This window comes from Gadus chalcogrammus, chromosome 7 (genome assembly GCF_026213295.1).
Source record: "Gadus chalcogrammus isolate NIFS_2021 chromosome 7, NIFS_Gcha_1.0, whole genome shotgun sequence".
NCBI lineage: Eukaryota > Metazoa > Chordata > Actinopteri > Gadiformes > Gadidae > Gadus > Gadus chalcogrammus.
The window spans coordinates 7776149-7802590 of record NC_079418.1 but is presented as its reverse complement, the minus strand read 5'-3'; the positions used below and the strand labels follow the sequence as shown (position 1 = coordinate 7802590).

Here is a 26442-nt window from a genome sequence, read left to right as displayed (position 1 = left end):
CCAAAGCTGCTTTTCTGTTATGGGATAGTCTGCCAGCCGTTCAGTCCAACTATATTGCAGTAACGGAGAGTATGCAGGAGGCATTTGGCCAAAAACATTTTCTAGACTGTTTCAGAGACATAGCTCAGAAACAAGAGTTTTGCAGGTTTCTGGCGGGGTTTGACCCGGCCTTGAGAGCTAACTGTCAGGAGCAGGGGGCTCCTGATCTAGATGAGGCCCTTATCATCGCCGACCAACGTTAGATGGCTCGAGAGGCTTTAAAGATTGACTATGGCAACACTCCGATACGCCAGACTCCGACTGGAGGCGGTGCAGCTGCAATGGTACACTCCATATCTGACTGAGGTGGGTTGTAAAGAAACATGGACAGACTGAGATATGAGAGAGATAAGAGTCCCTTACAGGATCTGGGTTATATTTGTCTCATCTTTTGTATTATATCGACACATCGGCTTTGCAGTGGGAAGCAATTTGATTGGCTGCAGTAAATGGGGATTATTTGTTTATCAACACGGCGGATGTGCGCGCAGAATGATGGCAAAAAGAAAATTTGTTTGACCGGTTGCCATGGTTATCACTGTGTGGTTAATTTGCAGTTGCAGTGTTGATTTTGTCAGCTTACTGTTGCATTAAACTGTAATCAGAAAACGCGGTTATATGCTATAGACCTAGAGTATCTTGGCTGGGACGAATTTCAAATTATAAATATGTACACTTTATGTTGAAAGAATAGACCGTTGCGATTCCCATTTAAACGAATGGCGCGTGATTATTCTTCAAAACGAGAGCTGGTAAATTGTGGAAAATGAATTAAACTTTAATCAGACAACAAGGTTATATGCTATAGACCCTAGAGTATCTGTGGTATAAAGGCTGGGACGAATTTGAAATTGTAAATATGTACACTTTATGTTGAAGGTATAGACCAGCCTTTCTCAACTTTTTTCAGCCAGGGCACCTTTCAAAAGTGCATAAAATCTCAAGGCACCCCAGTGTAAAATATGATTAAAAACGACACTGCATAGCCTTAACGTAAATGCAAATGTCCTGTTTATTTAGACAGGACAGTAATGAACAGAGCATAATACAACTGTAAATATTAATAATAATAACAACTTCATAGCAACTTTATAGCACCTTTAAAAACACAGGTTTACAAAGTGCTTCACAAAACAATAAATCAGAGACACAAATGCCATAAAACCATAAGAGGTGGACCGCCCAAGCTATACAGCAACACAGGCAATACAAGAACCCAACAAATTGAGACCAGGAGAACTCAAATGAAGTGCAGAGATAGCAGGAATGTTTTTCCATCATAGTTCTTGTTTCCATCCGTGCCATACGCGCACGCACACACACACACACTGTATTCAATGACATGTCTGTGGATATTGAATGCCGTGTGTTATTTTATTACACACTGCATTCTTTCTTACATATGTAAGAAAGAATGTATTTATGTATTCAATATATTCAAATATGTCATATATGAAATGTCCGATTTCTTTAAAAAAAAAAAAAATTATATTAAATGTCAGAATACGTAATATTTTGGTGGCACCCCTGACACAGTCACGGGGCACCCCGCGGCACCCACTTTGAGAAAGGCTGGTATAGACTGTCGCGATTCCCATTGAAACGAATGGCGCAGTGATTATTCTTCAAAACGGGAGCTGCTAAATTGTGACAAATGAATTAAACTGTAATCAGACAACGCGGTTATATGCTATAGACACTAGAGTATCTGTGGTATAAAGGCTGGGATGAATTTCAGCGTTCTAAAACATATTGCAGTTTTTGCGAATAAAACATTGCTGCCATTTTAATTTCAGCCCATAACTCCTGCTTATTCCGGTTGCTCTGATTTTAAAGAGTATTTGCAACTATTATAAAAAAAATGCAGTATGCTGCAACATTTTGTCTTAATAGCCTAGGTGTTTTGACAGTTAATGGAAGGAAGTGATGGGTGGCGTAGCAGGATAGACATGCAGGATAGCAGGATAGGCCAAGTTGTTTACCGTATTTTCCGCACTATAAGCCGCAGCAGCTAAATTGATTGATGTGTACATATATAAGCCGCACTGGACTATGAGCCGCGCGAATATTCAAATACTCGTTCCAGAAAAAAAAAACATCAAAAACAACATTAATAATCCCTATATACTCCCTGGAACCGATTTTGACAGTATCTGCATATTTTGTTGACGATTTAATAGCTTTAACGGTAATTAGTAGCCCTAAGTGGGTTGAAGTTCCTTCGTTTTTCCCCGTGAAAGCGAACAGCTGTTGTTCCGTTCCAAATCAGCTGTCCTCTGCTATCTCAGCCCTTATGGGAGTTTTTCAATTCATCCTGGAACGTGCATCTTTTCAGGGAATTTGTACAATAAATCCATAACAAATACCGAATATTGATTGTCTTATGTGTCCATATTATATCCATTATATTGACCGGGTATTCCCAAGACGCTCACGCTCTGCAGCAAGCCAGTCACAGTGGATTGGCGCGGCGCTGTACAGCGAACGTAAACAAACAACTAAGCTAAGGTTAGCATTTCGCTAAGTATTACTTTTCCTCCCGAGATCCCGCTGATGTTGTGTTATAAAGTAAAGGGAAACAAGATATCTATTCTTCCTCCACCTCTCTCGCTTCTCTGCTTGGTGTCGCTGACGCTTATAGTTTGCCTCCCTCGCTCTGGTAACGTCACGTACGTGAAAAAAAAAACGAAGCTCTGAGTATTCGAATAATTCGGGCCAGCCCTAATTACCATATGTAAGGGTTCGTGCACAGAGGGGATTGTCGGGAAAGAGATGGCTGTCTTGCTCTCGTAATGTCTGTCTTGCTCTCGTTCTGTCTCTTGTTCTGTCTCTCGTTTCCACTTTTACTTTTGCGCGCGACCTGTCTCACTCTTTTCCGGCCTCCAACTTTTCCTGCTGGAGCCCGCCGCTTAAAGGTGGACGGGCGCGGACCAGTCATAGAGCCCATAGAGTTAAAGTTGGTGGACTGTAACGCCCCGTGCCCACTACCTCCGTCAGTTGTCCGTTGCCCATTGACTTTGAATGGGGACGGTCGCGCAATGCATTGTGGATCCGTCCGTTGACTTGGAGCGTTCGCCACCGTCAAAAAGTTGAAAAATGTTCAACTTTTTCGGCAGCGACGGTTCCGTCATCCAATCAGATCGCGTATGCAAATTTAAGCACTGTGACGCGACTCGGGCTCTGACGATACTGGAAAGCGGGAAAGCGGGTCTTCTTGCCTCGCAACAAGCAGGAAGAAGCGGGAAGAACCCGGCGAAGCGATTTGATTGGCTGACGGTTGCCTCTGCAAAGACTACTCCCCCATCCGTCAGCCACGCCTTCCCACGTCCGTTGACTGACGGTGCAGTGGGCACGAGGCGTAACCTGTAAAATCCATAGATTTAGGAGGTCCCCTAGTGGCCGTTAGCTGTAAAAATCCATAGATTAGCCGCACCGTTATATAAGCCACAGAATCGAAAAATGGGAAAAAATACGCAGTTTATAGTCCGAAAATTACGGTAATTGTTCATTGCAAATTCGCATCCTCAACCGAATGAGGCCCAATTAAATGGCATGTTTGAATTAAGGATGTCGTCTCGGGTGTTCTTTGTTTGTGCGGTGGGTACAGAAAGGCGAGGTCAGCCCGAGTCGCTTCCATTAATTTCAAAAACTCGCAACTTCAAATAAATATTGTATTCATTTCACAAAAACAATACTGGGAAACAAATAAACCATTGTTAGAAATGAGAGAACGTTGTAGGTGGTCGAATGACTTGTCAACGACCGCCTCTTTCCCTTGACATTTAGTTTTCACCTGACAAACAGACTGGCCTGGCGGTGCGAAAAAGCCCGCACACAGACCCCTACATGTAGCAAAAAGCAAAGCAGTCTCAGCATTAACAGTATTATATAATAAGATAAATAAACTATTCAAAATGCCTATTTTCATAAATGATCAACAACTCAGACACCTTTGTAAACAGAAAATGAATAGCCTAATTTGAACGGCTGTGACAGATGTAATTAAGGAGGTAATTGCCTCAATCTCCGCTGTTTCTACATCTTTTTTTTAATCAGTGTAGGCTATGCTACGTTGGCCGATGGTTAAATAAATGTTTGGGCCTACTAGAAGGACTTTGAGCAATGTTTTATTCGCAAAGACTGCAATCTTTTTTAGAACGCTGTCTGCGCATGAAATGGAAAATCGATCTCTGAGCAATCGATTTCAGCACATTCTTTCTGGACAGTGCCGTTTACGTACAACGTAAGGAGTGTTTTCTAAGAAGACTCCTAAGTGATCGTATTGAAACCAGGGCTATAGAGGTTAACAACTTTGATAATTCTTAGCATAGGAGTTTTCGTAGCGCACGAAGAGTGACCATTATTGGGAAACCAGGCCCAGGCTAATAAACATTTTTTAAACAAACTATTGCATTACTTGGCACTTGGCAGGGGATCAAACCTGGAGTTCCTAGAACATGGAACATATGAATATCATTGTCCCATTTTGTTGAACAGAATGGGACATGGTCCCGGCAGCTCCCCGGCCGGACTGCGGGGGCACCGGCGTGAGTCGGAAGCTCTGCTCCGGGAGATTTTGTGGTTGTGCTTGTTATAAAGAAAATGCCTACGTAACATTCAAATGGCACAATGATAATGCAATGGTCATCATCATTTATTGAATGATTATCATAAGAAAGATTTGTGGTTTTCAATCCTGTCGCATCTTTTCGCCCGCCCATTGAAAATCTTAACTTCAACGGGATGCTAGCCCTCCGCCTTACCCCTTACCCCTCAATAAAACGACAAATGGGATGACCCTATGCTGCGCATGAATGCGCAACAGCAAGGCGTAGGGTTGAGATTTTGCTTGGAGCAAATGAATGAGACTGAGCCAAAAAAGGGGTTCAAAAACAACAGTGAGAGCCGACTGAGGTACATTCACATTCAGGTCATTTATCAGACGCTTTTATCCAATGCGACTTACTTAATAAGTAGGCTACATTTGTCATAAAAAGGTGAAACAATAGCATAGTGTAGGATTTCAATAGTCATTTTTTTATTACCGTAGATGTCCAAGCGAAATCAAGAAACTGTGGTTGTTACAATAATAAGTAACTCGAGACGCACACACACACACAAAAAATATAAATCTTTTTTCCTTTTCGATACAAGCAGCAAACAACCATTGCAACTTCAGCCTCGACTAAAATATATTAAATTCAACGAATAAAACCTACGAATTCAGAACAAGGCGATCATATGATTAGTAAAGTAAGGTAAGGCATGGTTTGTTCACAAATATGAGCAGATATGTGCAAATATGAACGAAAACAACAAACAATACTGTTTTTGATGTTAGTCAGATCAAAAGAGATTTTGCAATTCGGGGGTCACACACAAAAACAAAACATTCTTTATCGTTCATTTAGCCCGGAACTCATTTACACGCAAGTGTTTTTGGGGTAAACGTGTTTTACTGCGAATCAAATTCTACAATCAAAGCTACGATTTTAGATTTGTCGTGTGGAGTCCAACCCGCGGCCCAAGGTAAAGGCTGCAGCCGTTTCAGGTAAGAGAAGGTCAAAGTTGAAATGTCATACATCTCTTACAAAAACCACTTTGGTCGATCTCGCGTAGCCTGAATGTAATTCCACTTTCAAACTCGGTTCACAAGAGACCCTGTTTCCAGAGATCCAGAAATCTAGAGATCTATACATCTAGAGACCCTGAAATATAGAGATCTAGGGACCCAGAAATCTAGAAAAATAGGGTCCCAAAAATCTAGAGATCTAGAAATCAAGAAAACTAGAGCTCTAGAAATCTATAAAAACAAACAAACAATACTGTTTTTTGATCTTAGTCAGAATAAATAGCAATTTTGCAATTTGGGGTCCCACACAAAGAAAATCATTCTTCATCATTCATTGACCCGCTTATAACAAATCTAAAGATCTAGAAATCCAGAAATCTAGAGACACAGATGTAGAGATCTAGAAATCTAGAGAGCAAGAAATCTAGATGCATATAGATAAGCGCTATAAAAAACCGATCAATTATTAATTTAGATTTATTATAAGAGATAGATATTGAAATCAATAAATCTAGAGACCAAGCAATCTAGAGATATAGATACCCAGACATTTTGAGATCTAGAAATCAATAAATCTAAAGATCTAGGAATCCATAAATCTTAAAATCTAATCCCATCGTCTCATTTTAGACGGACTCAGAACAGGATAGAGAGGACTACATTTCCGCTAAACACATTTTTTTGTTTGTTAGCTGGCTGGGATTTCAGGTTCTGCTGATTGAAGCACAGTTCTCCATGGTGCCCCCGATAAGGAGACTAAAAACTTACATACCCGACGATCGGAGACTGCTTATTGCAAAAGTCATTCGGGATCGCCTTTCTTTTTTCAACGCTGACTCGAGAGTGAGACAATGACATCGTCTAAAGTGACCGGAGCTAAAGATATATTATATTATACAATATGTTTCGAGGATTTACCCCACCCCCTTACCCATAAAACTTTCGGTGTACAATACAAAATGTGGCAGTTGAGATTGACCTCTGACCTTAAGAGGAGTCCCTAGTAGAACTGCATACCCTTCCCACTTAGTGGGAACGAGAAGTGATGAGAGGGGGAGAGGGGGCAGAGTGGAATCAACAATTCATCCATTCAAATAATTTGTTAATCCATTGACTGCTGGTGCACTGCTCAGAATGCTGGTCGATCGGTGATAATCAATGATCATGATAATAGTGAACCAGATAGTGTTGACACCCTCCGACACGGGCCCCTCCGCACTGAGATAGAGAGCGCGAGAGAGAGAGAGGAGGAAGAGGAGGTCAGATGCTGGCTGTCCGGGGGATCTCCTGGGAGTCGGCCAGGTTCAGCTTCTGACTGGAGCAGAGAGTCAAGGAAGACCGCGGATTAGGGATGCAAACAATTAATCGATTATCGATTAATTGTCGATAAGAGATTACTCGATTAAAATAAATTACTTGCAATTAATCGCATTTTAACCCGTAATTCCCCTACCGTCCACGTGAGGGCGCACTTGACGCCAGACGTACTTGACGCACAAGCGGGAACACAAGCGGGAACACAAGCAAAGCAGTGCCGTGTTCCAATACCCGTACTTCCATGAGTATACTTAAAGGAAGTATACTATCCGCACTGGCTACTACGTTAATTTTTCAGATGTGAGTGCTGTTCCAAATCGAGTACTCCGTGGTGCACTAACCGGAAATTACGATCACGACTGCCGCCGTGGCTCCTCCCCCGGAATAAACATCCCGCTTTGAACGGTGAACTATTTACGCCTAGCAGCTATAAAAAGCTATAAAAACTATAAAAACTACAAAATGACTATTAATGCAGGCTATGTGGAAAATGCGCCGACTTTGGCTCAGCCTGGCTCCGCCTCTTCTGCTACGTAGCTAAGAAGGCTGCCGTTGAGTACGGGGAGTGTCCTTCGATCCACACTTCACGATTAGCCCGTTTTGAGTACGGCATCCGGGTCCTTGAAGTATACTTCTTTTCGCCGGATCTGAATTGGAGTACTGCGTACTCAAATTTTGGCTAGTAAGTACGGACAGTACGGGTATTGGAACACGGCAGGACAAGACAAACGAAAAGCGGGACACTGACACGATGAAGAGGGCAAAACGGAGTGCAGTATGGACTTTAAGTTGGTTAATGACGACAAAGACGCCAAATGCACAATATGTGGAAGTATTTTAAAGTACAACAACTAAACGACTTCGTTGAATTACCACCTAAATGTGTCACATTCAGAAGGAAATTCAGCTTCTCAGAAGAATTGCCGCTTATCAATTAATTGATCATCGATCGATAAGATGAAACAACTATCGATTAATGAATTACTCGATAATTTGCATCCCTACCGCGGATCATCTCTCAACGCGTTACAACCAATCCACATTCAACGTGTCCCTCTAACTGTACTTCCACACCAAAAGATATAAAGCGTTACGAGCAATAAACGCCGATTGACTTTCTATTAGACATGAGCGATAGGAGCGATAAAAAGCTTGAATGATAGCTTTAAAGCTGTAAATAATAGTTGAAAACAGCTCAACTTTATGCAAATAGCTATCAGCGATTTAGCTGTAAAGGACACTAACCCGACTAACCAATCGGAATGTATTGAGTAGCAAGATAGAACTTTCAAATGGTTCACGTGATGAGCGATAAGATCGATATAAATATTTTGGACAGCGTTGCGTTTTGAGCTTTTCTGCGATTTTGCATCTTTTACAGCTTTTGGTGTGAACGTACAATAAGACATGTCCCCCAGGCACCCGTCAGCCAATCCCCATTCAACGTGTCCCTCTTGGACCCGCCCCTGGGCGGCCATCAGACAATCCCTTACGACGTGTCCCTCCAACACCCGCCCCCGGGTGACTGTCAGCCGATCCCCTCCGACGAGTCCCACTAACACCCACCCCAAGGTGACCGTCAGCCAATCCCACTCCAACGTGTCCCTCTAACACCCGCCGCCCGGTGATCGTCAGTAGGGGTGCAACGGATCACAAAGCTCACGGTTCGGATCGGGTCACGGTTTTTGAGTCACGGGTCGGATCATTTTCGGATCAACAACAACAATAAAGATAACAAGACAAATGTGACTTTAAATAAAATCTTTTAACTGTGTAAAAACAAAATAAAGTGAAAAATTAGGTAATAATCCTGCCAGACATCCTAATCTTCCTTTTTTTTAGTTTGGTAGCGAAATACAGTTTCTGTGGTGTTTTATTTGGCATTTAGTAAATCCATTGATTTCGGTTGGGAGACTCATGCTCGTTGCAAGGGGGGTTGGTTGTAGTCTTTTCGCTCGGTTCTAGCCCTACTGTTGATACGCAAAAAGACTACAACCAAACCTAAAGACATCCGGTTCCGGTTCCGGTTTACGTTTCAATGGGATTTACGGAACGCCAAATAAAACACAACAGAAACTGTATTTCGCTACGATACTTGATGATGTTGTTAATACCGGAATTGTCCTCTAAACATGCGCTGATCACGTCAACGCACAACTTTTTTTTTTTAATCAGCCGATCCGCGGATCACTTGCGTCCCGAACCGTGATGGTTGATCCGTACGGATCACGGGAAACCCGTGAACCGTTGCACCACTAACCGTCAGCCAATCCCCATTCAACGTGCCCCTCTAACAACCACCCCCTGGGTTACCGTCAGCCAATCCCCTCCTAGGATCCCTCCAACACCGCCCCCTGGGCGACCGTCAGCAAATCAGGTTCAAAAGGATACATTGATGAGCTCAGCTCCTCCAGCTGTGGAAGAAAAAAACAAAATAATCTTTAAAAATGAATAATTATAATAAAGGGATGGGTCACAATAACCAATTATTCATTTATTCGTTCCCGTGGGTCAAAGCGAATTAAGAACATTTTGACTTTGTTATCCAATTTCAAATGACCACAATAATTGACGGAACATTAGCACTATTAATATTATTTTCTGTTAATCACACACAGAAAGACAATATACACACGCATAAATTGGAGGCTATTTGCATACAATAGAAACATATGGAACGGGGGGAGAGTCTGAGGTTACGTAGTAAGTTTACAGAAGTTAAAATATAAAGTATGAAAGTATTTACGAGTAGAAATTCACGAGGATTAATCCCAAAAATCGAAAATCGTAGAAAAACCAATTATTCGTTCATAACCACCCACTGATTAAGCGACCGTGAAAACATTGAGTCACTCCCATCCCAAATAACATCCTAAACGGGGCGGCAGTAGCTTAGGAGGTCGAGGTGTCACTGAGCAAGGCACCTCACCCTGACGGAAGGTTGCTGGTTGGATCCCAGAGTACTCCTAGCTCAGTGTCAAGTTTTTTTTTTTTTTTACTAGCATTACCACGGACACACGTTTGAACCGACCCGCTTGAAGGTTGCCTTATAATATTTTTTGCGATTTAGAGTGATTTTTATTCTGAACGGACCTCTGTCTCATCACCCTTTATTTATTTATCTATATCTAGATATATATCTATATCTATAGATATATATTAGTGAGTCAGTTTAAACAAATTTTTACGGCGTTCATTTTTTTATTTGCGCGATTAAAGCTCTTTTGGCTTGGCAAACATTGTCGTTTTTTTACCTGCTGTCTAGCACCAACTAGTCACGTTAGAAAAACTACAACACCATACCGGATCTAGCTACAGCAGAATCAAAACAACAAGCACGCAACACGAAAAACTCCTTAAAAGTGTGTGTGTGTTCGTGTGTCACTCTGTTCGAGCCTGCACGAGAGTTCAATGTTGTCATTAGCTGTTACGTCTTTCTGACCAATCGCGGTTCAAGGCCCACCTGGGCTGTACCACTTCGGGAAGGGCTGCTCAGTTACTCCCCTCTAGACAAAATCGACTTGGTTGCAATGTTGACAGTTTGTGAGTGTTGCGTCTGTTGAGTGAGTGAGAGGTTGCGGGTGCACAGCTCAGGCTGCCGGATGGCGCTGCGAGGAACTTTTATAAATGCAATATAGGGCTGCTTTTTGGAAAAAATTAAAATCACGATTTTTTTGGTCAAGAATGAAATCACGATTCTTCAAACCATTCTTTTTGAGTTTGAAAATAAAATGCATTTATTCTGCGTTTTAAAAAAAAAACCGCGGTAACTGAGTTTTCAAAATACTTATACGACAGTACACAAACTGTTTAAATAAAAAATAGAAAATGTTCAAATTGAAAATAATGTACAAATAAATATGTATCCAGCTGTTCTGTAATTTCTTTAAAACTTTCAATGAATAAAATAAATTTACTACAAAATTAAATAAGACAGAACCATCGGTTGTAATCGACGTCTGTCCTGCTGTCGTCGGGGTTGTGGTCTTGTGTTTTTGTTTCTTTGCCAATTCGTCGTAAGCGACTTTGTGATTGCGTCTCAGGCCCTGTCCAAACTAACCCAGGTAAATGTAAAAACGCACATCCGCAATGATTATCTCCGTCCACACTATCGTTTTCGCACTGTTTTGCATCCACGTTCCACACTGATATTATTTTGATTTTCAGTTGTTATCATGGTTACGCAACTCCGCCACGCCTCTCTGTTTAGATTACAGGTGCGCGATCAGCTGATATTGACAGTTGATCAGCTGGTTAATCGTTTTCGACCCTGTCTTGAAACGGAAAAGTACGGTTTGAACTGCCGTCTTTCGTTTTTTTACCATCACTTAAGAACATCAAGTACAGCGCTTGACTCCAGCATGGGAGCCAGGAATATATTTGAGCCAATATGTCGAGTTGTTTCTGGGTAGTTGTTTCAGGGTAGCCTCCGTCTACCCTGTCCACACTACAACACGAACCAAGCTGTTACGAACCCTCATTTATCTTAAGTTGGTATTCGTTTTTGGCGCCCCCTGCTGGGGCAGGTATTTCTGTTTCACCCTTTCTCCCTGTGGTCGCAGGCTAACGAGTGATTGCAGGCACCTGATACCTCCCTACTTAAGGAGATCCATCTAGCACGCTCTCTCTTTTCCACCTCCTGAAACCTGAAGGATCGTGCAACCGGCTCCTGGCTTCGCCACCGCCTTCCGTGGTTTCACCTTTATCATCCCCTGCGTTGGGATCATGATTGTTGGCCCTTTTTGGCCTTTTGCGGATTAATTGACGGGTTGATAATAAACACCCCTGCTTTTGGTAATACCGTCTCTTGGTCCATTAATTCTTGTTCAGCGCCTATCATGGGCCGTAACATGAATTAATTGGGGGCTTGTGGCCGTGTCTTTTGACTAGTGTCAATAGATTTGAATTCAGCCTTTTCATAGCCTTCTAGTCTTGTTTGTCTCGTCATTTGTATAGCATGTACGGATTTCTGTGAGTGTGCGGAACAGGGTAAGTGTAACCCCGGGTACGTGGAGTTCCTGTAGGTAGACGTCTGTTTTTTTTTGTTTTTTTTCGGGCAATATCCGAGGAGGGGGTACTTGAATACCTCGAGCTCGGTACGGCCAGAAGACAAGACAGGGAAACAGTTTTCAGTTCAGGGAGGAGGGAACTCTGCGGATCCGGTTAATTGCACTGTTCTGGGCACTCCGCGTTCTGTGTTGCTTGTGTGACGTCACCGTTTACTCTTGACTTTTTGCGCTTCGTTTTTGAATGAAAACATTTTCGTGCTTGCCTTTGGTAACACCTTAAGGGGTTTGTACGTTGCCTTTGGGTAACGACTTGGCTGCATTCGCGTTGCAATGATTTTTTTGTGCGCTGCTGCAGGCTTTTGATCATAGCTTGATTGCGGTACACTTTCCCTGTGGTTAAAACGCCACCTTGTTAATCTTTGCTTAAACACGTAGCTCAGGGCTACGTTCAACGAAATTGTTCTGATTTCCAGCGTGTCGTGTAAGGCACACTCCGAGAGAGCATATTTATTATTTATGTAGTTTTTACAATCGTTATCTGCTGGGGTAATTAAAGTAAACAACAGGGACAATGGCAGAGGTAAAATAGTTCATTGATAAACCCGATGCGACGCTACTATCGGCGTTTACTAAGGATCAGCTGATTGAATTGGCTACACATTATGGTGTTCCACTCTCGTATGATGCGAAGCGTAGGAAGTATACAATAATGAGTGCCTTAATCGACGTTCTGGTGGAGGAAGATATCATTTCTGAGCCCGAACACCCTCCTGGTCCGGGGGAGGAGTCCGATAATGCCGATGCACCGCCTAATGGAGCCGGTAGGGGTCGTCCTCCAACTCTAAAACCTAGGATATCTCCCGTTCGTGAGACGCCGGGTAATGACCCAAAAATACAGGAACTACAGCTTCGTAGAGATCTGGGGGAGTTAGAATTCCGTAGGGAGGAGTTAAGGGTCAGAGTTTGTGAGCAAGAGCTTGTTTCTCAGCTGGAGATTGCAAAGTTGCAGTTTGCTGCTAGGAAGGAAGGCATCGAGATTCCGATGCACCAGTCATTCGATGTTGCGAGACATATTAAACTGGTCCCTTCGTTCAACGAGAAGGATGTAGACCGATATTTCGTCCACTTTGAGCGCATTGCTACCTTTCTATCGTGGCCCAAATTCGCTTGGCCACTCCTTCTACAGTGTGTGTTGGTAGGAAGGGCCCAGCATGTATAGTCATCCCTATCGGTTGAACAGAGCGCAGATTATGGTGGAGTAAAGGGTGCCATTCTGCGGGCATATGAGCTTGTGCCTGAAGCGTATAGGTTGCGGTTCAGACGCTACCGTAAAACGGATAGGCAGAGTGACATATGTAGAATTCGCTCGAGAGAAAGAGCAGCTGTTTATTCGATGGTGCGCTGCGCAAAATGTGGCAGATTATGCGCAGCTATGTCAACTCGTCCTGATTGAAGAGTTTAAAAACTGTCTCCCTGATGCCTTGTCTATGTACGTCAGCGAACAGAGGGCTACGACTATCGAGAAAGCCTCTGTTCTGGCCGACGAGTATGACCTTACTCATAGAGTGCGTGACAAGCCGCGGAGGGTTGAGACCGTGAGCAGGCCGAACTCGCCGCTGGAGAGTAGCTCACAATGCAGATCGGATAGCTTTCAGAACTCTAGCTCCGACATTAAGTGCAACTATTGCAGAAAACCTGGTCACCTAGTGACCGAGTGTCTGACCCTCAAGAGAAAGAACGCTAAAAGTGCAGCGTTAGTTGCTATTGAACGAAAGCCGCCACTGATTCTCAGTGTGAGTGAGGTTAGTGAGTGTGGTGAGTCAGAGGCCTAGAAGCCGTTTGTGCGCGTGGGCTACGTTTCCCTTCCGGGCAGCGATAACCTAAAACCTGTTAAAATTCTTCGTGACACTGGCGCAAGCCAATCCATGATTCTAGAGGGGGTACTACCGTTGTCTGGCAAGACTGCACTAGGGAGTAATGTTTTGGGGGATAGGAATGACTTTTATTCCAGTTCCCCTCCATAAAGTCAAGCTTGAGTCTGAGCAGAGGTTGCGCTAGACTTTTTCATTGTCCGTCATTTTGACGGACAGGGTCGTAAAAAATCTGTCATTGTCCATTATTATCTGTCATTTTATTTTAACTTTTAAATGGTAATATAGGCCTAGGCCTAAGCTATAATGCTTATATTCAATAGCCTCACTTGTTTTTATTGACTTATTTTCTTTAAAAAAAATAATTCACAGAACAAGCGTGTTTCAATAATAATTAATAATTTATTCATGCATTTCTTTCTGACGGTGAGAACTCGATTTTTCCGCTTTTAAAACATTGCAGCTGTTGTGCCTTAACATAGAACGATGTATGGGCTGTAATGGGCTATTTTTAGCTGAACGAAGACAATTATAGTGAAAATTAACAGTCCACTTATAATTCTTGGTAATCTTCTGTAGGCAGCTCAAACTTTCCTTCTTGCCCGCATGGATTTGAAAAGTGTGCTTGCTTGCTTGAAATCAAACGTATCGATGGATACTGCTGCCGAGGCGATTGTCATTAGATGCTGGATCTTTGCCTCCGACAGACGACTTCTCGTGGCGGTTTTTATGTTATTTTGAAGGCTGAATCCGCGCTCAGCTGCAACACTTGACACTGGGATAACCACCGCCACTTCAGCCAGCGCTCTAAAATCGGGAAACATTTCCCCTAGCGAAGTGATGAGCAGCCGACAGGAGCCCCTGAACGAGGGATTTCCCGACCCTGCCAGCACTCTCTTCATCGGGAGAAAATCCCTCTGCATGCGGTCATTCTCAACCAGTGGTGCAGCTGCACCCCGCGGTGACCCGTAGTGGGCACAGACGCGCTCCAATGCCTCTAGTCCGTGGGTCTTCAACACGCTGTAGGATAGCGCAAGGCGTTGAGCACGGTGTCGAGATCTGCGATGATACCCAGATGCTCTTCGGGGAAGCTACATAGGTAGATAGCCTAGCCTACTGCAGCCTAGGCTACATCTCAGACTGTGCTAATGGTTTTAAATCGGAGCATGGCTTTGAGCGCGATGGAGCTGAACACTTGCTCAGCTGGCTACAATGTATCGACCCACTGAACACCAGAACTGCCGTAACTTCGGCTCAGTTTGAAAGTTTGTGTCGGCAATGAAGCTTATGTAGAGTAAGAAAACTGTCACAACTTGCCTGTTACTTCAATTGTGATTTTTATTCTTATGTTTATTATTGGTAATGGTCATTGTAAAATCCGTCAAAATGACGGACTGCCTTCAGATTTTTCCGGTTTTTGTCGGTTAACGCGACCTCTGAGTCTGAGCTAATTTCCAACTGCGTCGTAGTGGGAGTACGGCCGTCTTTACCAGTTGCAGGCATAGATTTCCTCCTTGGGAATGATATTGCTGGTGGGGATATTTGGGGGAAGTTGAGTCAATTGCTTTGGGGGAAGTTGGAGATCCATCTGCGGTAGCACGCTCTCTCTCTTCCACCTCCTGAAACCTGAAGGATCGTGCAACCGGCTCCTGGCTTTGCCACCGCCTTCCGTGGTTTCACCTTTATCATCCCCTGCGTTGGGATCATGATTGTTGGCCCTTTTTGCGGATTAACTGACGGGTTGATAATAAACACCCCTGCTTTTGGTAATACCGTCTCTTGGTCCATTAATTCTTGTTCAGCGCCTATCCTGGGCCGTAACATGAATTAGTAATCCCGGACGAGCCCCCAATTAATTCATGTTACGGCCCATGATAGGCACTGAACAAGAATTAATGGACCAAGAGACGGTGTTACCAAAAGCAGGGGTGTTTATTATCAACCCGTCAATTAATCCGCAAAAGGCCAAAAAGGGCCAACAATCATGATCCCAACGCAGGGGATGATAAAGGTGAAACCACGGAAGGCGGTGGCGAAGCCAGGAGCCGGTTGCACGATCCTTCAGGTTTCAGGAGTTGGAAGAGACCGAGCGTGCTACCGCAGATGGATCTCCTTAAGTAGGGAGGTATCAGGTGCCTGCAATCACTCATTAGCCTGCGACCACAGGGAGAAAGGGTGAAACAGAAATACCTGCCCCAGCAGGGGGTGCCAAAAACGAATACCAACTTAAGATAAATGAGGGTTGGGGCCGTGCCCCACTGGCCCCTAATGCAAAGACGCCACTGCTCGCTGAACGGAAAATTCCAAAAGAATCGTTTCAACTCGATTTTATTAATTTGGAGATTGTTTGACCCAGGAATCAAAATCGTGATCAAAATTGTATTAATTGCACAGCTCTAACGCAATATTGTTATCCCGTAGTGATCAGCCCGACAGCCCCGAAAAGTTAACGGCCCACCGGGAATTCTCCCGACTCTCCCGATTAACACTCCGCCACCGTGCGTGCGTGCGTGGCATTGTGTATAGGCCTATGTACGGTACGAATATTCATACTGGTTTATATAATAAATGATATAGTATTTCCCATCTTTGCTGAGCAAGAGTTTTGTTTCGAAAGTTCAGTGATTGAAACAAATAAAAGCCAGGGTTATTCAATTTATACGGTAGGCCTACCACTGTCATGCACCTACACGATGTCAAGTGGACCGGGTTGAATTCACTGCGGGTCTCTCTTCTTCTATCCATCTTACAAAATATATTTTATTACTGTCCTTCACAACACTCTCTGATCTCACTAAAAGGCTAGCAGCACGAAAATCAAGGGATATTTAGAATGGAAAAAGAATTTGCGATTACCGTAATTTTCGGACTATAAGACGCACCTTTTTCCCCATTTTTCGAGTCTGCGGCTTATATAATGGTGCGGCTAATCTATGGATTTTTACAGCTAACGGCCACTAGGGGACCTCCTAAATCTATGGATTTTACAGGTTACATTCCACCGACTTTAACTCTACGGGCTCTATGACCGGTCCGCGCCCCCCCACCTTTAAGTGGCGGGCTCCAGCAGGAAACGCTGGAGGCATGAAAAGCCTCAGGTAGCGGGCAAAAGTAAAAGTGGAACCGAGAGTGGTAGGCTACGAAAGACAATGAGAACGAGAGCAAGACAAATGTTACGAAAGCGAAACAGTTTGTGCAACGGAAGTTTTCATGCACAAACCCTCATTATGGAAAACAAACGCAGAAATGCATATGATGCAGCTTTTAAGTTAAAGGCAGTCAATCTGGCTGTAAAAGAAGGAAATAGAGCTGCTGCACGTGGCCTTGGCATCAATGAGTCAATGGTGAGACGTTGGAAACGCCAGCGGGAAGAACTTTCTCAATGCAAGAAGTCAAAAAAAGCTTTCAGAGGTAATAAAAGCAGATGGCCCGAACTTGAAGACTTTCTTGAAGATTGGGTGAACACACAGAGAGCAGACGGCCGAGGTGTTTCCACCGTGCAGATCCGACTGAAAGCTAAAACAGTCGCCACCGAAATGAAAATTGAAAATTTTAGAGGTGGACCATCCTGGTGTTTCAGATTTATGAGACGAAAGGGACTGTCCATCAGGGCGCGGATGACTGTGTGTCAGCAACTCCCTCCCGACTACAAGGAAGAAAATAACAAACTTTGGCGAATTCAAACAAAGAAAGATAGAGGAATATTCCATCGGACCGGACCAGATCATAAATATGGATGAAGAGCCTTTGACGTTTGACCAGCCTCTCACTAGGACTGTTAACAAGAAAGGTGAATCGTCCATCACGTTGAGAACCACTGGCCACGAGAGAACGAATTTCCCTTGTGTTCTTGGTTGCACAGCATCTGGATTAAAGCTTCCGCCAATGGTGATTTTTAAGCGGATTACAATGCCAAAAGAAAAGATCCCGAACGGCATCTCCTTTAAAGTCAACAAGAAAGGGTGGATGATGGAAAGCGTGATGAAGGAGTGGCTGAATGAGTGCTACGTCAAGCGCCCTGGAGGATTCTTTCGCCAAAAAAAAGCTTTGCTCGTTTAGGACAGCATGAGGGCCCATATAACGGATAATGTGAAAGCAGCCATCAAGAGCACAAACTCGACTCCAGCTGTGATTCCTGTTCCCGTTCAAAGTGGCACTACGCGTTCAGTGGTTGCAAAAAGCAACTTTCGCTCAAGTTTGCGAGTGGGTCCTGATGGCGTGGAGTGTCAAAACATCCACGATCATTCACGGGTTCCGAAAGGCTGGACTACTGCGTGATGAAGAGGACGCCACCACAGCTGAGGCCCCTCAGAGGCTGTTCGATTCTGACAGTGACGAAGAGGAGTTCGTTGGTTTTGACAGCGACAACGAAGGAGAGAGGAGAGTGGCTGACGAAGAGTGCCTGAGGCTGTTAGTTTCCGACACTGAAGATGAGGACTTTGGTGGTTTTAGTACGCAGGAAGAAGACGGAGATGAGGATTAATGACTTGACTTTTCTGGTTACAGCCGTGTACTGCACCTTAGCCTAAAAGATGAAGACTGGTAGGCTGCTTACCGTATATTTTAAGCAGCCTCGTTGCCGCAACTTTAGGCTTACTGTCGTGTTACAGTCACTTTATTTTGCACTTTTAAAAAAACACATTTAATTTAGCCATTGATATTGCCTCGTCAAGCGCTGTAAGCTTTGTTTTTTGTTACTGTAGGCTATAATGTAGATACATGTTCAAAGTTGTTTTTTCAAGGTTTTTCCAAAATAGCCAAAGTTAGGTGGTTAAATGTTTGTGACGCTATTACGGTAACAAATTTTGCTGGGGAACCCCTATGCACTCCCTCAAGGACCACTGATTGAAAACCACTGCTGTGTAGATCACTGCTGGTATGTGCGCTGGGAGCGCACCGTTTAAGTTTGAAAGTTGAAAAGTTTGTGTGTCTGATACACTATGTGATACAGTACCGTTTACACAGCACAGTATATGTTCTGTAGCCACTATTGCACTAAATGGTAACACTTGAATACGTTATGCAAATATGCAACTTGTTTGTTGAAATGTTAATAAATGGGAGCTTCCTCAAGCAGCCATCTCTTTCCCGACAATCCCCTCTGTGTACGAAACCTTGCATATGGTAATTAAACATTAAAACACCCGCGGCTTATAGTCCAGTGCGGCTTATCTATGTACACATCATTCAATTTAGCTGCTGCGGCTTATACTCCGGTGCGCCTTATAGTGCGGAAAATACGGTAATAGCGAATAATCGCGAGTTAACTATGACATTAATGCGATTACGGGTGAATGTGTGTATGAACCGGTGAATGTGTGTACGAACGGGTGAATGGGTGTAAGAACGGGTGAATGTGTGTAAGAACGGGTGAATGTGTGTATGAATGTGTGGATTTATGCGAGTATGAATGGATGAATGCGTGTATGAATGGGTGAATGTGAGAGTCTCCCGTTGTTGAGCAGCTTGTCAATGTTGCTGTCGCCCTGAGTGGTCGACTCCGCCGACGGAATGTGAATATGTTTATGAACGGGTGAATGTCTATGTGAATGTGTGTATTAATGGGTGAATGTGTGTGTGAACGGGTGAATGCGTGTATGAACGGGTGAATGTGAGTCTCACGTTGTTGAGCAGCTTGTCCATGTTGCTGTCGCAGGCGGCCTTACGCTGGTCGTCGGGCATCCCGTCCACTTCTCCGTAGAGGTCAAAGTGCAGCCGCGCCAACTTCTCCTGCATCTCACGCACCTGCTCCATCTGGTCGATGGAGCACTCGTTGCCTAGGCGACCGGAGGAGGAGGAGAGAAGAAGAAGAAGTTAGGATGCTGAGTGATGATGAGAGACATCAAACTCGCTGTAACCTTGCGGATGGGATTCTCGCAAAGCCATCTGTAATCACGCGGGATCTCGTCTCGTCACGAGATGTTAATCTGGAACCAATCGACGCAGGCAACCAGGCGCCAATCAACGTTCAGTTGGCCAATCAGCTCACCCCAAGTGGTTGATGTCCACAGGCAGGGAAGCTTAGGAGATTTCTACAATAAATTAATTAATATAATACAATTTACGCTGCCTTGGAATTACTTTAATAACTTTTACCGCAAAAGGTATTAATGCACGCTACTGGTTTTTACGTTAGGAATGTGTATTTTTGTCTGTCTGCGCGTGTGTAAATTACTGCTTGAAACGTGTTCATGTGTATTGTGTTCATCTCACTGTGGTTCAGCTCACTTCCTTCGAGACAACCATAACTGTGAGTAACAGCTATACAAATAAAGTTGAATGAAATGTAATCTTATTATAAAAAGCATAATTTAAGTACATAAAATCGAATCTAAAATTGCATCATTCTAAAATGAATAAAATCTAATCTTATTAAAAAAGCATCACATTTAAATTGATAAAATCTAATCTAATTAAAGAAGCATTTTTTTTAAATTAAGAACATTTAGACTAATTTAAAAATAGCATCACTTTTAAATGAATGAAATCCATATAGTTTAAAAAAAGCATCACTTTTAAAACCATCACTCATTATCTTACCAAACGCTTGAAGCTTCCCTGAGTGGAAGTCGTTGAGGAGACCCAGAAGGCCTTTCTCCATCTCCTGGACATCGGACACGTCCGTCAGGAACGAGTGCTGGATGATAGGGGCCCCGGGGCCCGGGGTGGGGGTGGCTTTGGCCCCCGAGGCCGGCAAGGACTTGGACTTGTCCCTGACGCCCCTGAGACGCAGGATTAGAGTTAAGAAAAGGAATGAAAAGACGACGCACTTATAACAATGGTGGTTTTCTAGACTTTTTTCTTGCATTGCTATACTTTTTATATTATAACTTTGTTGACATTATTCTCTTTTATTATTAATAGTTAATGCAGATTTCTAGACTTTAGTCTTGCATTGCTATACCTTATATATTATCTCTATGTTTTCAATATTCTCTTATGTGTTTATAATATTTTATAAACATCAAATATTACATTATTATAGGTTTACATGATTCTCTTTTTAATTTTTTTATCTAATGCTGATTTTCTAGACTTTATCCTTGCACTGTTGTACATGCTTCTACATCTCCTTTGCCATTCTTGTGGATATCTTACTTATTATCTTTAATTGTCTATATTATACACGTGGATATTTTATATTTGTTTGCTTTCTTTAATACGACTTTGAATTTCACCTGAGGATCAATAAATTATACATCTGTCTATCTAACGCAGAGTGACGTATGCAACTCTGGTTCTATGAATCCTGGATGACCGGTGCATTAAGCACTGGATTTATCCGTCTCGCGCATGCGCAGTTCGAGTACCTATACCAACAAAGTCACCTGTGACCCCGGATGGGCTATATAGCCCAATGTCGAGGATCTGTTCCCAGAATCTTCTCGCGAACCACGAGACTTCTGAGTGACCTGTTACTCTGGCGGTCATCCAGGATTCATAGAACCGGAGTTACATACGTAACTCAGCGTTCTATTTCATCCTTACTGACCGCCACAGGCGGTGCATTAAGCACTGGATGGCCAATACCAACAACGTCACGAAGAATCCAAGCACTCGCCCTACTGCCTGGAGACAGCAGAGCTTGGCATCAGGACCATGCCCATTGGATGGTGAGAGATGGTCCTCAGGGGCACCCCTCTCAGGGCAGCCCATGATGTTGAGACGCTCCTGGTTGAGTGACACCTCACCCTGGATGGTGGGGGGCGACCACTGGTCCCGTAGGCATGCGTTATGGTCTCCACAATCCAGTGGGACAGCCTCTGCTTTGTTAAAGCCTGACCCCTGTTAGGACCACTATGGCAAACAAAAAGCTGCTCCGACTGGCGAATACTGGCGGTAGCAGAAATATAAGCTCTAAGGGCCCGCACCGGGCACAGCAGCTCAGACCCACCCTCTTCAGATGGGGGGTCAAAGCATGCTAACTGGATGGGCTGGTTAAGGTGATTGCGTGGAAGCACCTTTGGCAGGAACGCAACATTTGGCCATAGAGTGACACCCGAGCCATCAGAGTTCCACCTCAAGCACGTATCACTCACCGATAGGGCATGCAATTCCCCGACCCGCTTCGCAGAGGTTATGGCGAGTAAAAAGGCAGCCTTCATGGAAAGCCACCTCACCCCCCCCTTGACCCAGTGTCTCGAAGTGAGGCGATGACAAGGCTTCCAGCACCAGGGGCAGGTCTCCTGCTGGAGCCCTCATGGCTGTAGGGGGACGCAGCCTCAAAGCCCCTCTAAGAAAGAGGGACACTAACCTGTGGCATCCAACCGTGGCGCTGTCAAACCTATCGTGTAGGGAGGAGATGGCTGCGACATAGACCCTCAAGGTAGAGTGCGATCGGCCACTATCCAGGAGGAACTGCAGAAATTCCAGCAAGGTGGTCACAGCGCAGTGCACTGGATCCACGGCCCTAGCCGCACACCAGTTGGAGAACATCTGTTTTTGTACTGCAACCTGGTCGACGGTGCCTTTGCACTCATAACAGTACCCCTGACAGCCGCAGTGCAATTCCTCAGCAGTGGGTCGGGCCCTGCAGTGGCCAAGCCCAGAGCTGAAGTCGACGGGGGTCGGGATGCCAGATCTGACCCCCCAGCTGTGACAGGAGATCCCTCCTGTCTGGGAGGCGCCATGGCAAGCTGCAGCAGAGCCTGAGCAGCAGTGGATACCAGAGCCTCCCCGGCCAAAAGGGGGCCACCAGAAGGAGCCGGTGGCCCTGCAAAAGGACCCTCTGGAGGGTCGGTAGAACCAGAGGCAATGGTGGATACGCATAGAGAGGCAAGTACGGCCAATCATGGGCCAGCGCATCCTGCCCTAAAGGGCTGGACGCTTCTGCCCAGGGGAACCAGAGGGGGCAATGTGCCGACTCCTCTGAGGCAAAGAGGTCTACCTCTGCCCTGCCGAAGAGGCCCCACATCGACTCCACCACCTCGGGGTTAAGCCGCCATTCCCCCGTTGGAGGCTTCCGTCGGGAGAGGAAGTCTGCCGCCCAATTCTTGGCCCCCGGAAAATAGACTGCCCGTAGGCTGGCCAGACGGGGAGAAGCCCAAGTCAACAGGCTCTGGGATACCCGGAGAAGCCGTGCCGACCTGGTGCCCCCCTGGTGGTTCACCTTGGAAACCGTGGCCATGTTGTCCGACCGGACCAGGACATGCCGGCCTGCCAAATGGGGCAGAAAGCTGGCCAGTGCCAGCTGAACAGCCCGGAGCTCTAGCACATTGATGTGTAATGTCTCCGCCAGACCACCGTCCCTGCGCAGTCCTGCCTTGCCACACTGCGCCCCATCCCGAGAGGCAGGCGTCCATTGTTACCAACTCCCGGCGTACCGGAATTGCGCCCATGGGCACGCCTGCCGCCAGATACGCACTCTCTCTCTCTCTCTCTCTCTCTCCCTCTCTCTCCATAGAGCCAGAGAGACAAAACACTGCAGGGTCACCTTGACCCTCCTCTGCCTGTGGCACTTGGCATCTAGGTGCAGGCTGTTCAGCCACATTAGGAGTGGGCGCAGGGACAGAAAGCCCAGAGGCACCACAGCTGCAGCAACTGCCAGCATGCCGAAAAGCTGAAGGAACTGAATAAAAAGTAGCCTCCTGCCGGCTCTGAAGAGGGGAAGGAGGTGGAGGATGTCGTTCACGCGCCGAGGTAAAAGGTAGGCCTTCATGGCGACCAAGTCTAGGACCAACCCCAGATAGGTAACCTGTTGGGAAGGGTCCAGGCAACTCTTCAATGGGTCACCGTCAAGCCCAGCTAGGCGACAGCAGGCAGGCCGTATCAGACCAGCCAGTCGTCCAGATACGGCAGGACCTTCACGCCCTGCGTCTGCAGGGGTGCGAGGGCTGCCGCCACAACCCTGGTGAAAACCCTCGGGAGAGGGAAAGCCCGAAAGGAAGTACCCTGAACTGGAAATGCCGGCCCCAATAGGCAAACCTCAGGAACCGCCTGTGGTGTGACGCAACCAGCACATGAAAATAGGCGTCCTTTAGGTCTATAGTCGTGAACCACTCCCCCCTGGCAACTACCCTCAGGGTGTCTGCCGAGGTGAGCATGTGGAATGGTAAAACCTTTAAAAAAGTGTTCAGGCCCCTTAGATCTAGAATGGGCCGGAATTCACCATCCTTCTTGGATACCAGAAAGTACGCCGAGTAGAACCCCCCGGGTTGTACTGGCTCGATCGCACCCTTGGCCAGGAGGGCGGATAGCTCCGGGGCCAGAGTTGCGGCCTTCGTCGGATCGCGGACGACCGTCATCTTGACACGGCCAAAGGCCTGGGGCCGGCGTCGGAACTGTAATTCGTACCCCCGGGTTAAGGTGGAAACCACTGAGGGGTCTATAGTACAGGCAGCCCAGTAACTGCTGCTGGGAAAAACAGCCGACGACCGGCCCCGTGGTCCTAGCGCCTGGCCCCCCGGCCTCTGTCGGCTCTGGAGGGGTACCGGCGAGGCTTCTCGTGCGATGGGCGGGCGAAAAGTTATCAGCAGGCTGCTGGGCGGGCCGCCGAGACCTACGTAGGCCCTCGTCTCTCACTGGATAAGAGCGTGGCTGGGAGCGGCCCCGGGGGGCAGCCGGGGGGACTCTAGGCCTGCCAGGAGTGGACACACCTGCAGCTGTCGGGACTAACCCGAGTCCACACGGCTGGAAAAGTGAAACTGCGAATGGCTCATTAAATCAGTTATGGTTACTAACTGATTTAGGACTGTGTGCAGCAAGGCTGCACAGTCTGGAGCGCGATCCTGTCATAAAGCGAATACGCTATCCGCAAGTGATACTACATGCGTCTTTTGCGAGAAGATGAAAAGGAACAGATCCTCTGTCGACACCGGGCTATATAGCCCATCCGGTGTCACGAGGGTCACAGGTGACTTTGTTGGTATAGGTACTCGAACTGCACATGCGCGAGACGGATAAATCCGTAAGGATGAAATAGAACCGTGTTCACACTCAAACAGACATTCATATTGACCAACACTAACAACATTCAAAAAGAACTAAAGCATACATATCCTGATAGGTCATGGGCGTGTCAGGATGTTTGAATTCCTTTAGCAAATAGACATTAATATTGACCAACATAACATTATAAATCATTTTAAATATTTTTTGATTTGTCTTGCTTTTTATTTCATTTAGCATTTTTGATACGTTTGATTTGTATTGATATGTCTGAAATAAATGTAATCAATTCAATCGTAACAACCGTCAAAAATAAGTGAAGTTTACATATTCTAATAAGGTCATGGGCGAAAAGTACCTCCGACTCTTGGACCTCTGCGTCCCCGTCTGCGTGTGAGCGGCGCCGTCGCCCGTGATGTTCTTCCGCCCGGACCCGCCCCCCACTGCCACAGCTGGCACCGGATTTGCTGAGGGCCGGGGACTTTTCCGCTTTAGTTTCCGCTCCTCCATATCCTCATGTTACAAACACAACGGCTGACTCCTGCGTCGGAGAAGATCGATATTATTTCCAATACTCAATACAGAGTAAAACAACACTATAAGCGGTCGTGAATCGTCTGTGTAGGTGACGCGAACGCATCACGTACGCAGCGTAAGCAGCGCACGCAAGGCGCAAGACCGCCGCGTTAGCCCCCTAGGCTAACGTCTTGGCTAACACTTTACCGTCGATAACGTCAACGTGCTGCCGTTTTAACGGAACTAAACACCCGGTCAGGTCCGGTTTACTCACGGTTCCCAGCTGGCAGTAGGATCCACGACGGGTTTAGAAGTGACGCTGTCCGCTTAGGTGCTGATGCACGAAGTTTGGAGACATTTCTGACGTAACAAACACTTCCTGGGTTTGAAGCAACGGACGTCACGTTACTCAGGTCACGTGGGACATAATGTGACGTCACCGGCCTTCTGCTTCGACGCGGGTCCGACAGAGCAGCACTTAAAATGAATTAAATCATTCATTAAGTAAAACGGTGTGTTGTAGTTGTTATAAAGTATTATTAATTAATCATTATAAATGTACTGTAGTGATTTGTTTTGGGAGAAGTGAGAAACAGTTAACGCTAATATTTAAATATTATTTAGTGGAGTCGTTTTCAGGTATTTAAAGAAGTATTTAGCTGTAATGAGAACGAGTAAACCCTTATTTATCCCCAAGAGAACAGCATTAAAACAAATCAAATCAATCATCTTATTGATACATGTGTATTTTAAAACAATTTAGTGTAGTAATTTTAAGGTATTTAAATAAATATTATATTATAATATATAATATCATATACGCTTGTACAGGAACAGGAGACTCCTTTGGTGAAACTCGCCATTCTGGTGAACGACCACTAGGGGGTGCCAAATGGTCGTTGTATCCAATAGGCTTTTTAATTCATCACCAATTTCTCTTTATTATCTCTCTTGTCTTCACCCCCCTCCAGTGATGGACAGTAAAGAAGTACAAGTAATTCGTTACTGTACTCTTTAGCGTATATGTACTTTTCTTGAATATCATTATTTTCTGAGACTTTGTACCTTTACTCAACTACATTTCGTAGGGGAAAATCATATTTTTTACTCACCTGTCGTTTCTTTCAAGGTTCCTTTCCAAGACATGCATGCAGTGTGTTTTTGTGTGTGTGTGCCTGCGCGTGCCCCCTGTGCGCGTGAATGTGATTGTGCGCACGTGTATGTCTGTCTG

At 45.2% G+C, this 26442-nt stretch overlaps 1 protein-coding gene across 2 annotated transcripts; it reads right to left on the bottom strand.

The window, feature by feature from the left end:
• Nucleotides 1-356: 356 nt before the first annotated feature.
• On the bottom strand, nt 357-25661 carry ccdc28a (coiled-coil domain containing 28A). 2 transcript variants are annotated; one of them, XM_056594173.1, is made up of 6 exons: nt 25486-25636; nt 25054-25236; nt 20349-20530; nt 19431-19585; nt 9320-9342; nt 357-6922 (listed from the first exon to the last, which is right to left on the bottom strand). In XM_056594173.1, the coding sequence occupies exons 2-6, from the start codon at nt 25203-25205 to the stop codon at nt 6916-6918; spliced, it is 519 nt and encodes a 172-aa protein (XP_056450148.1). In that variant the 5' UTR covers nt 25206-25236; nt 25486-25636; the 3' UTR covers nt 357-6915. The 2 variants fall into 2 exon arrangements, with proteins under 2 accessions (XP_056450148.1, XP_056450147.1); XM_056594172.1 differs by having other exon boundaries at nt 358-6926; nt 25486-25661.
• Nucleotides 25662-26442: the final 781 nt, after the last annotated feature.

Excerpts from the sequence above, each read along its gene's own strand:
- ccdc28a (XM_056594172.1), bottom strand. The coding sequence starts at position 25,205 with ATGGAGGAGCGGAAACTAAAGCGGAAAAGTCCCCGGCCCTCAGCAAAT. Across the intron at positions 9,343-19,430 it reads TGGACAAGCTGCTCAACAAC|CTGGAGGAGCTGAGCTCATC; the intron begins GTGAGACTCACA and ends TTTCTTCCACAG. Across the intron at positions 6,927-9,319 it reads GAGGAGCTGAGCTCATCAAT|TCAGAAGCTGAACCTGGCCG; the intron begins GTATCCTTTTGA and ends TCTCTGCTCCAG.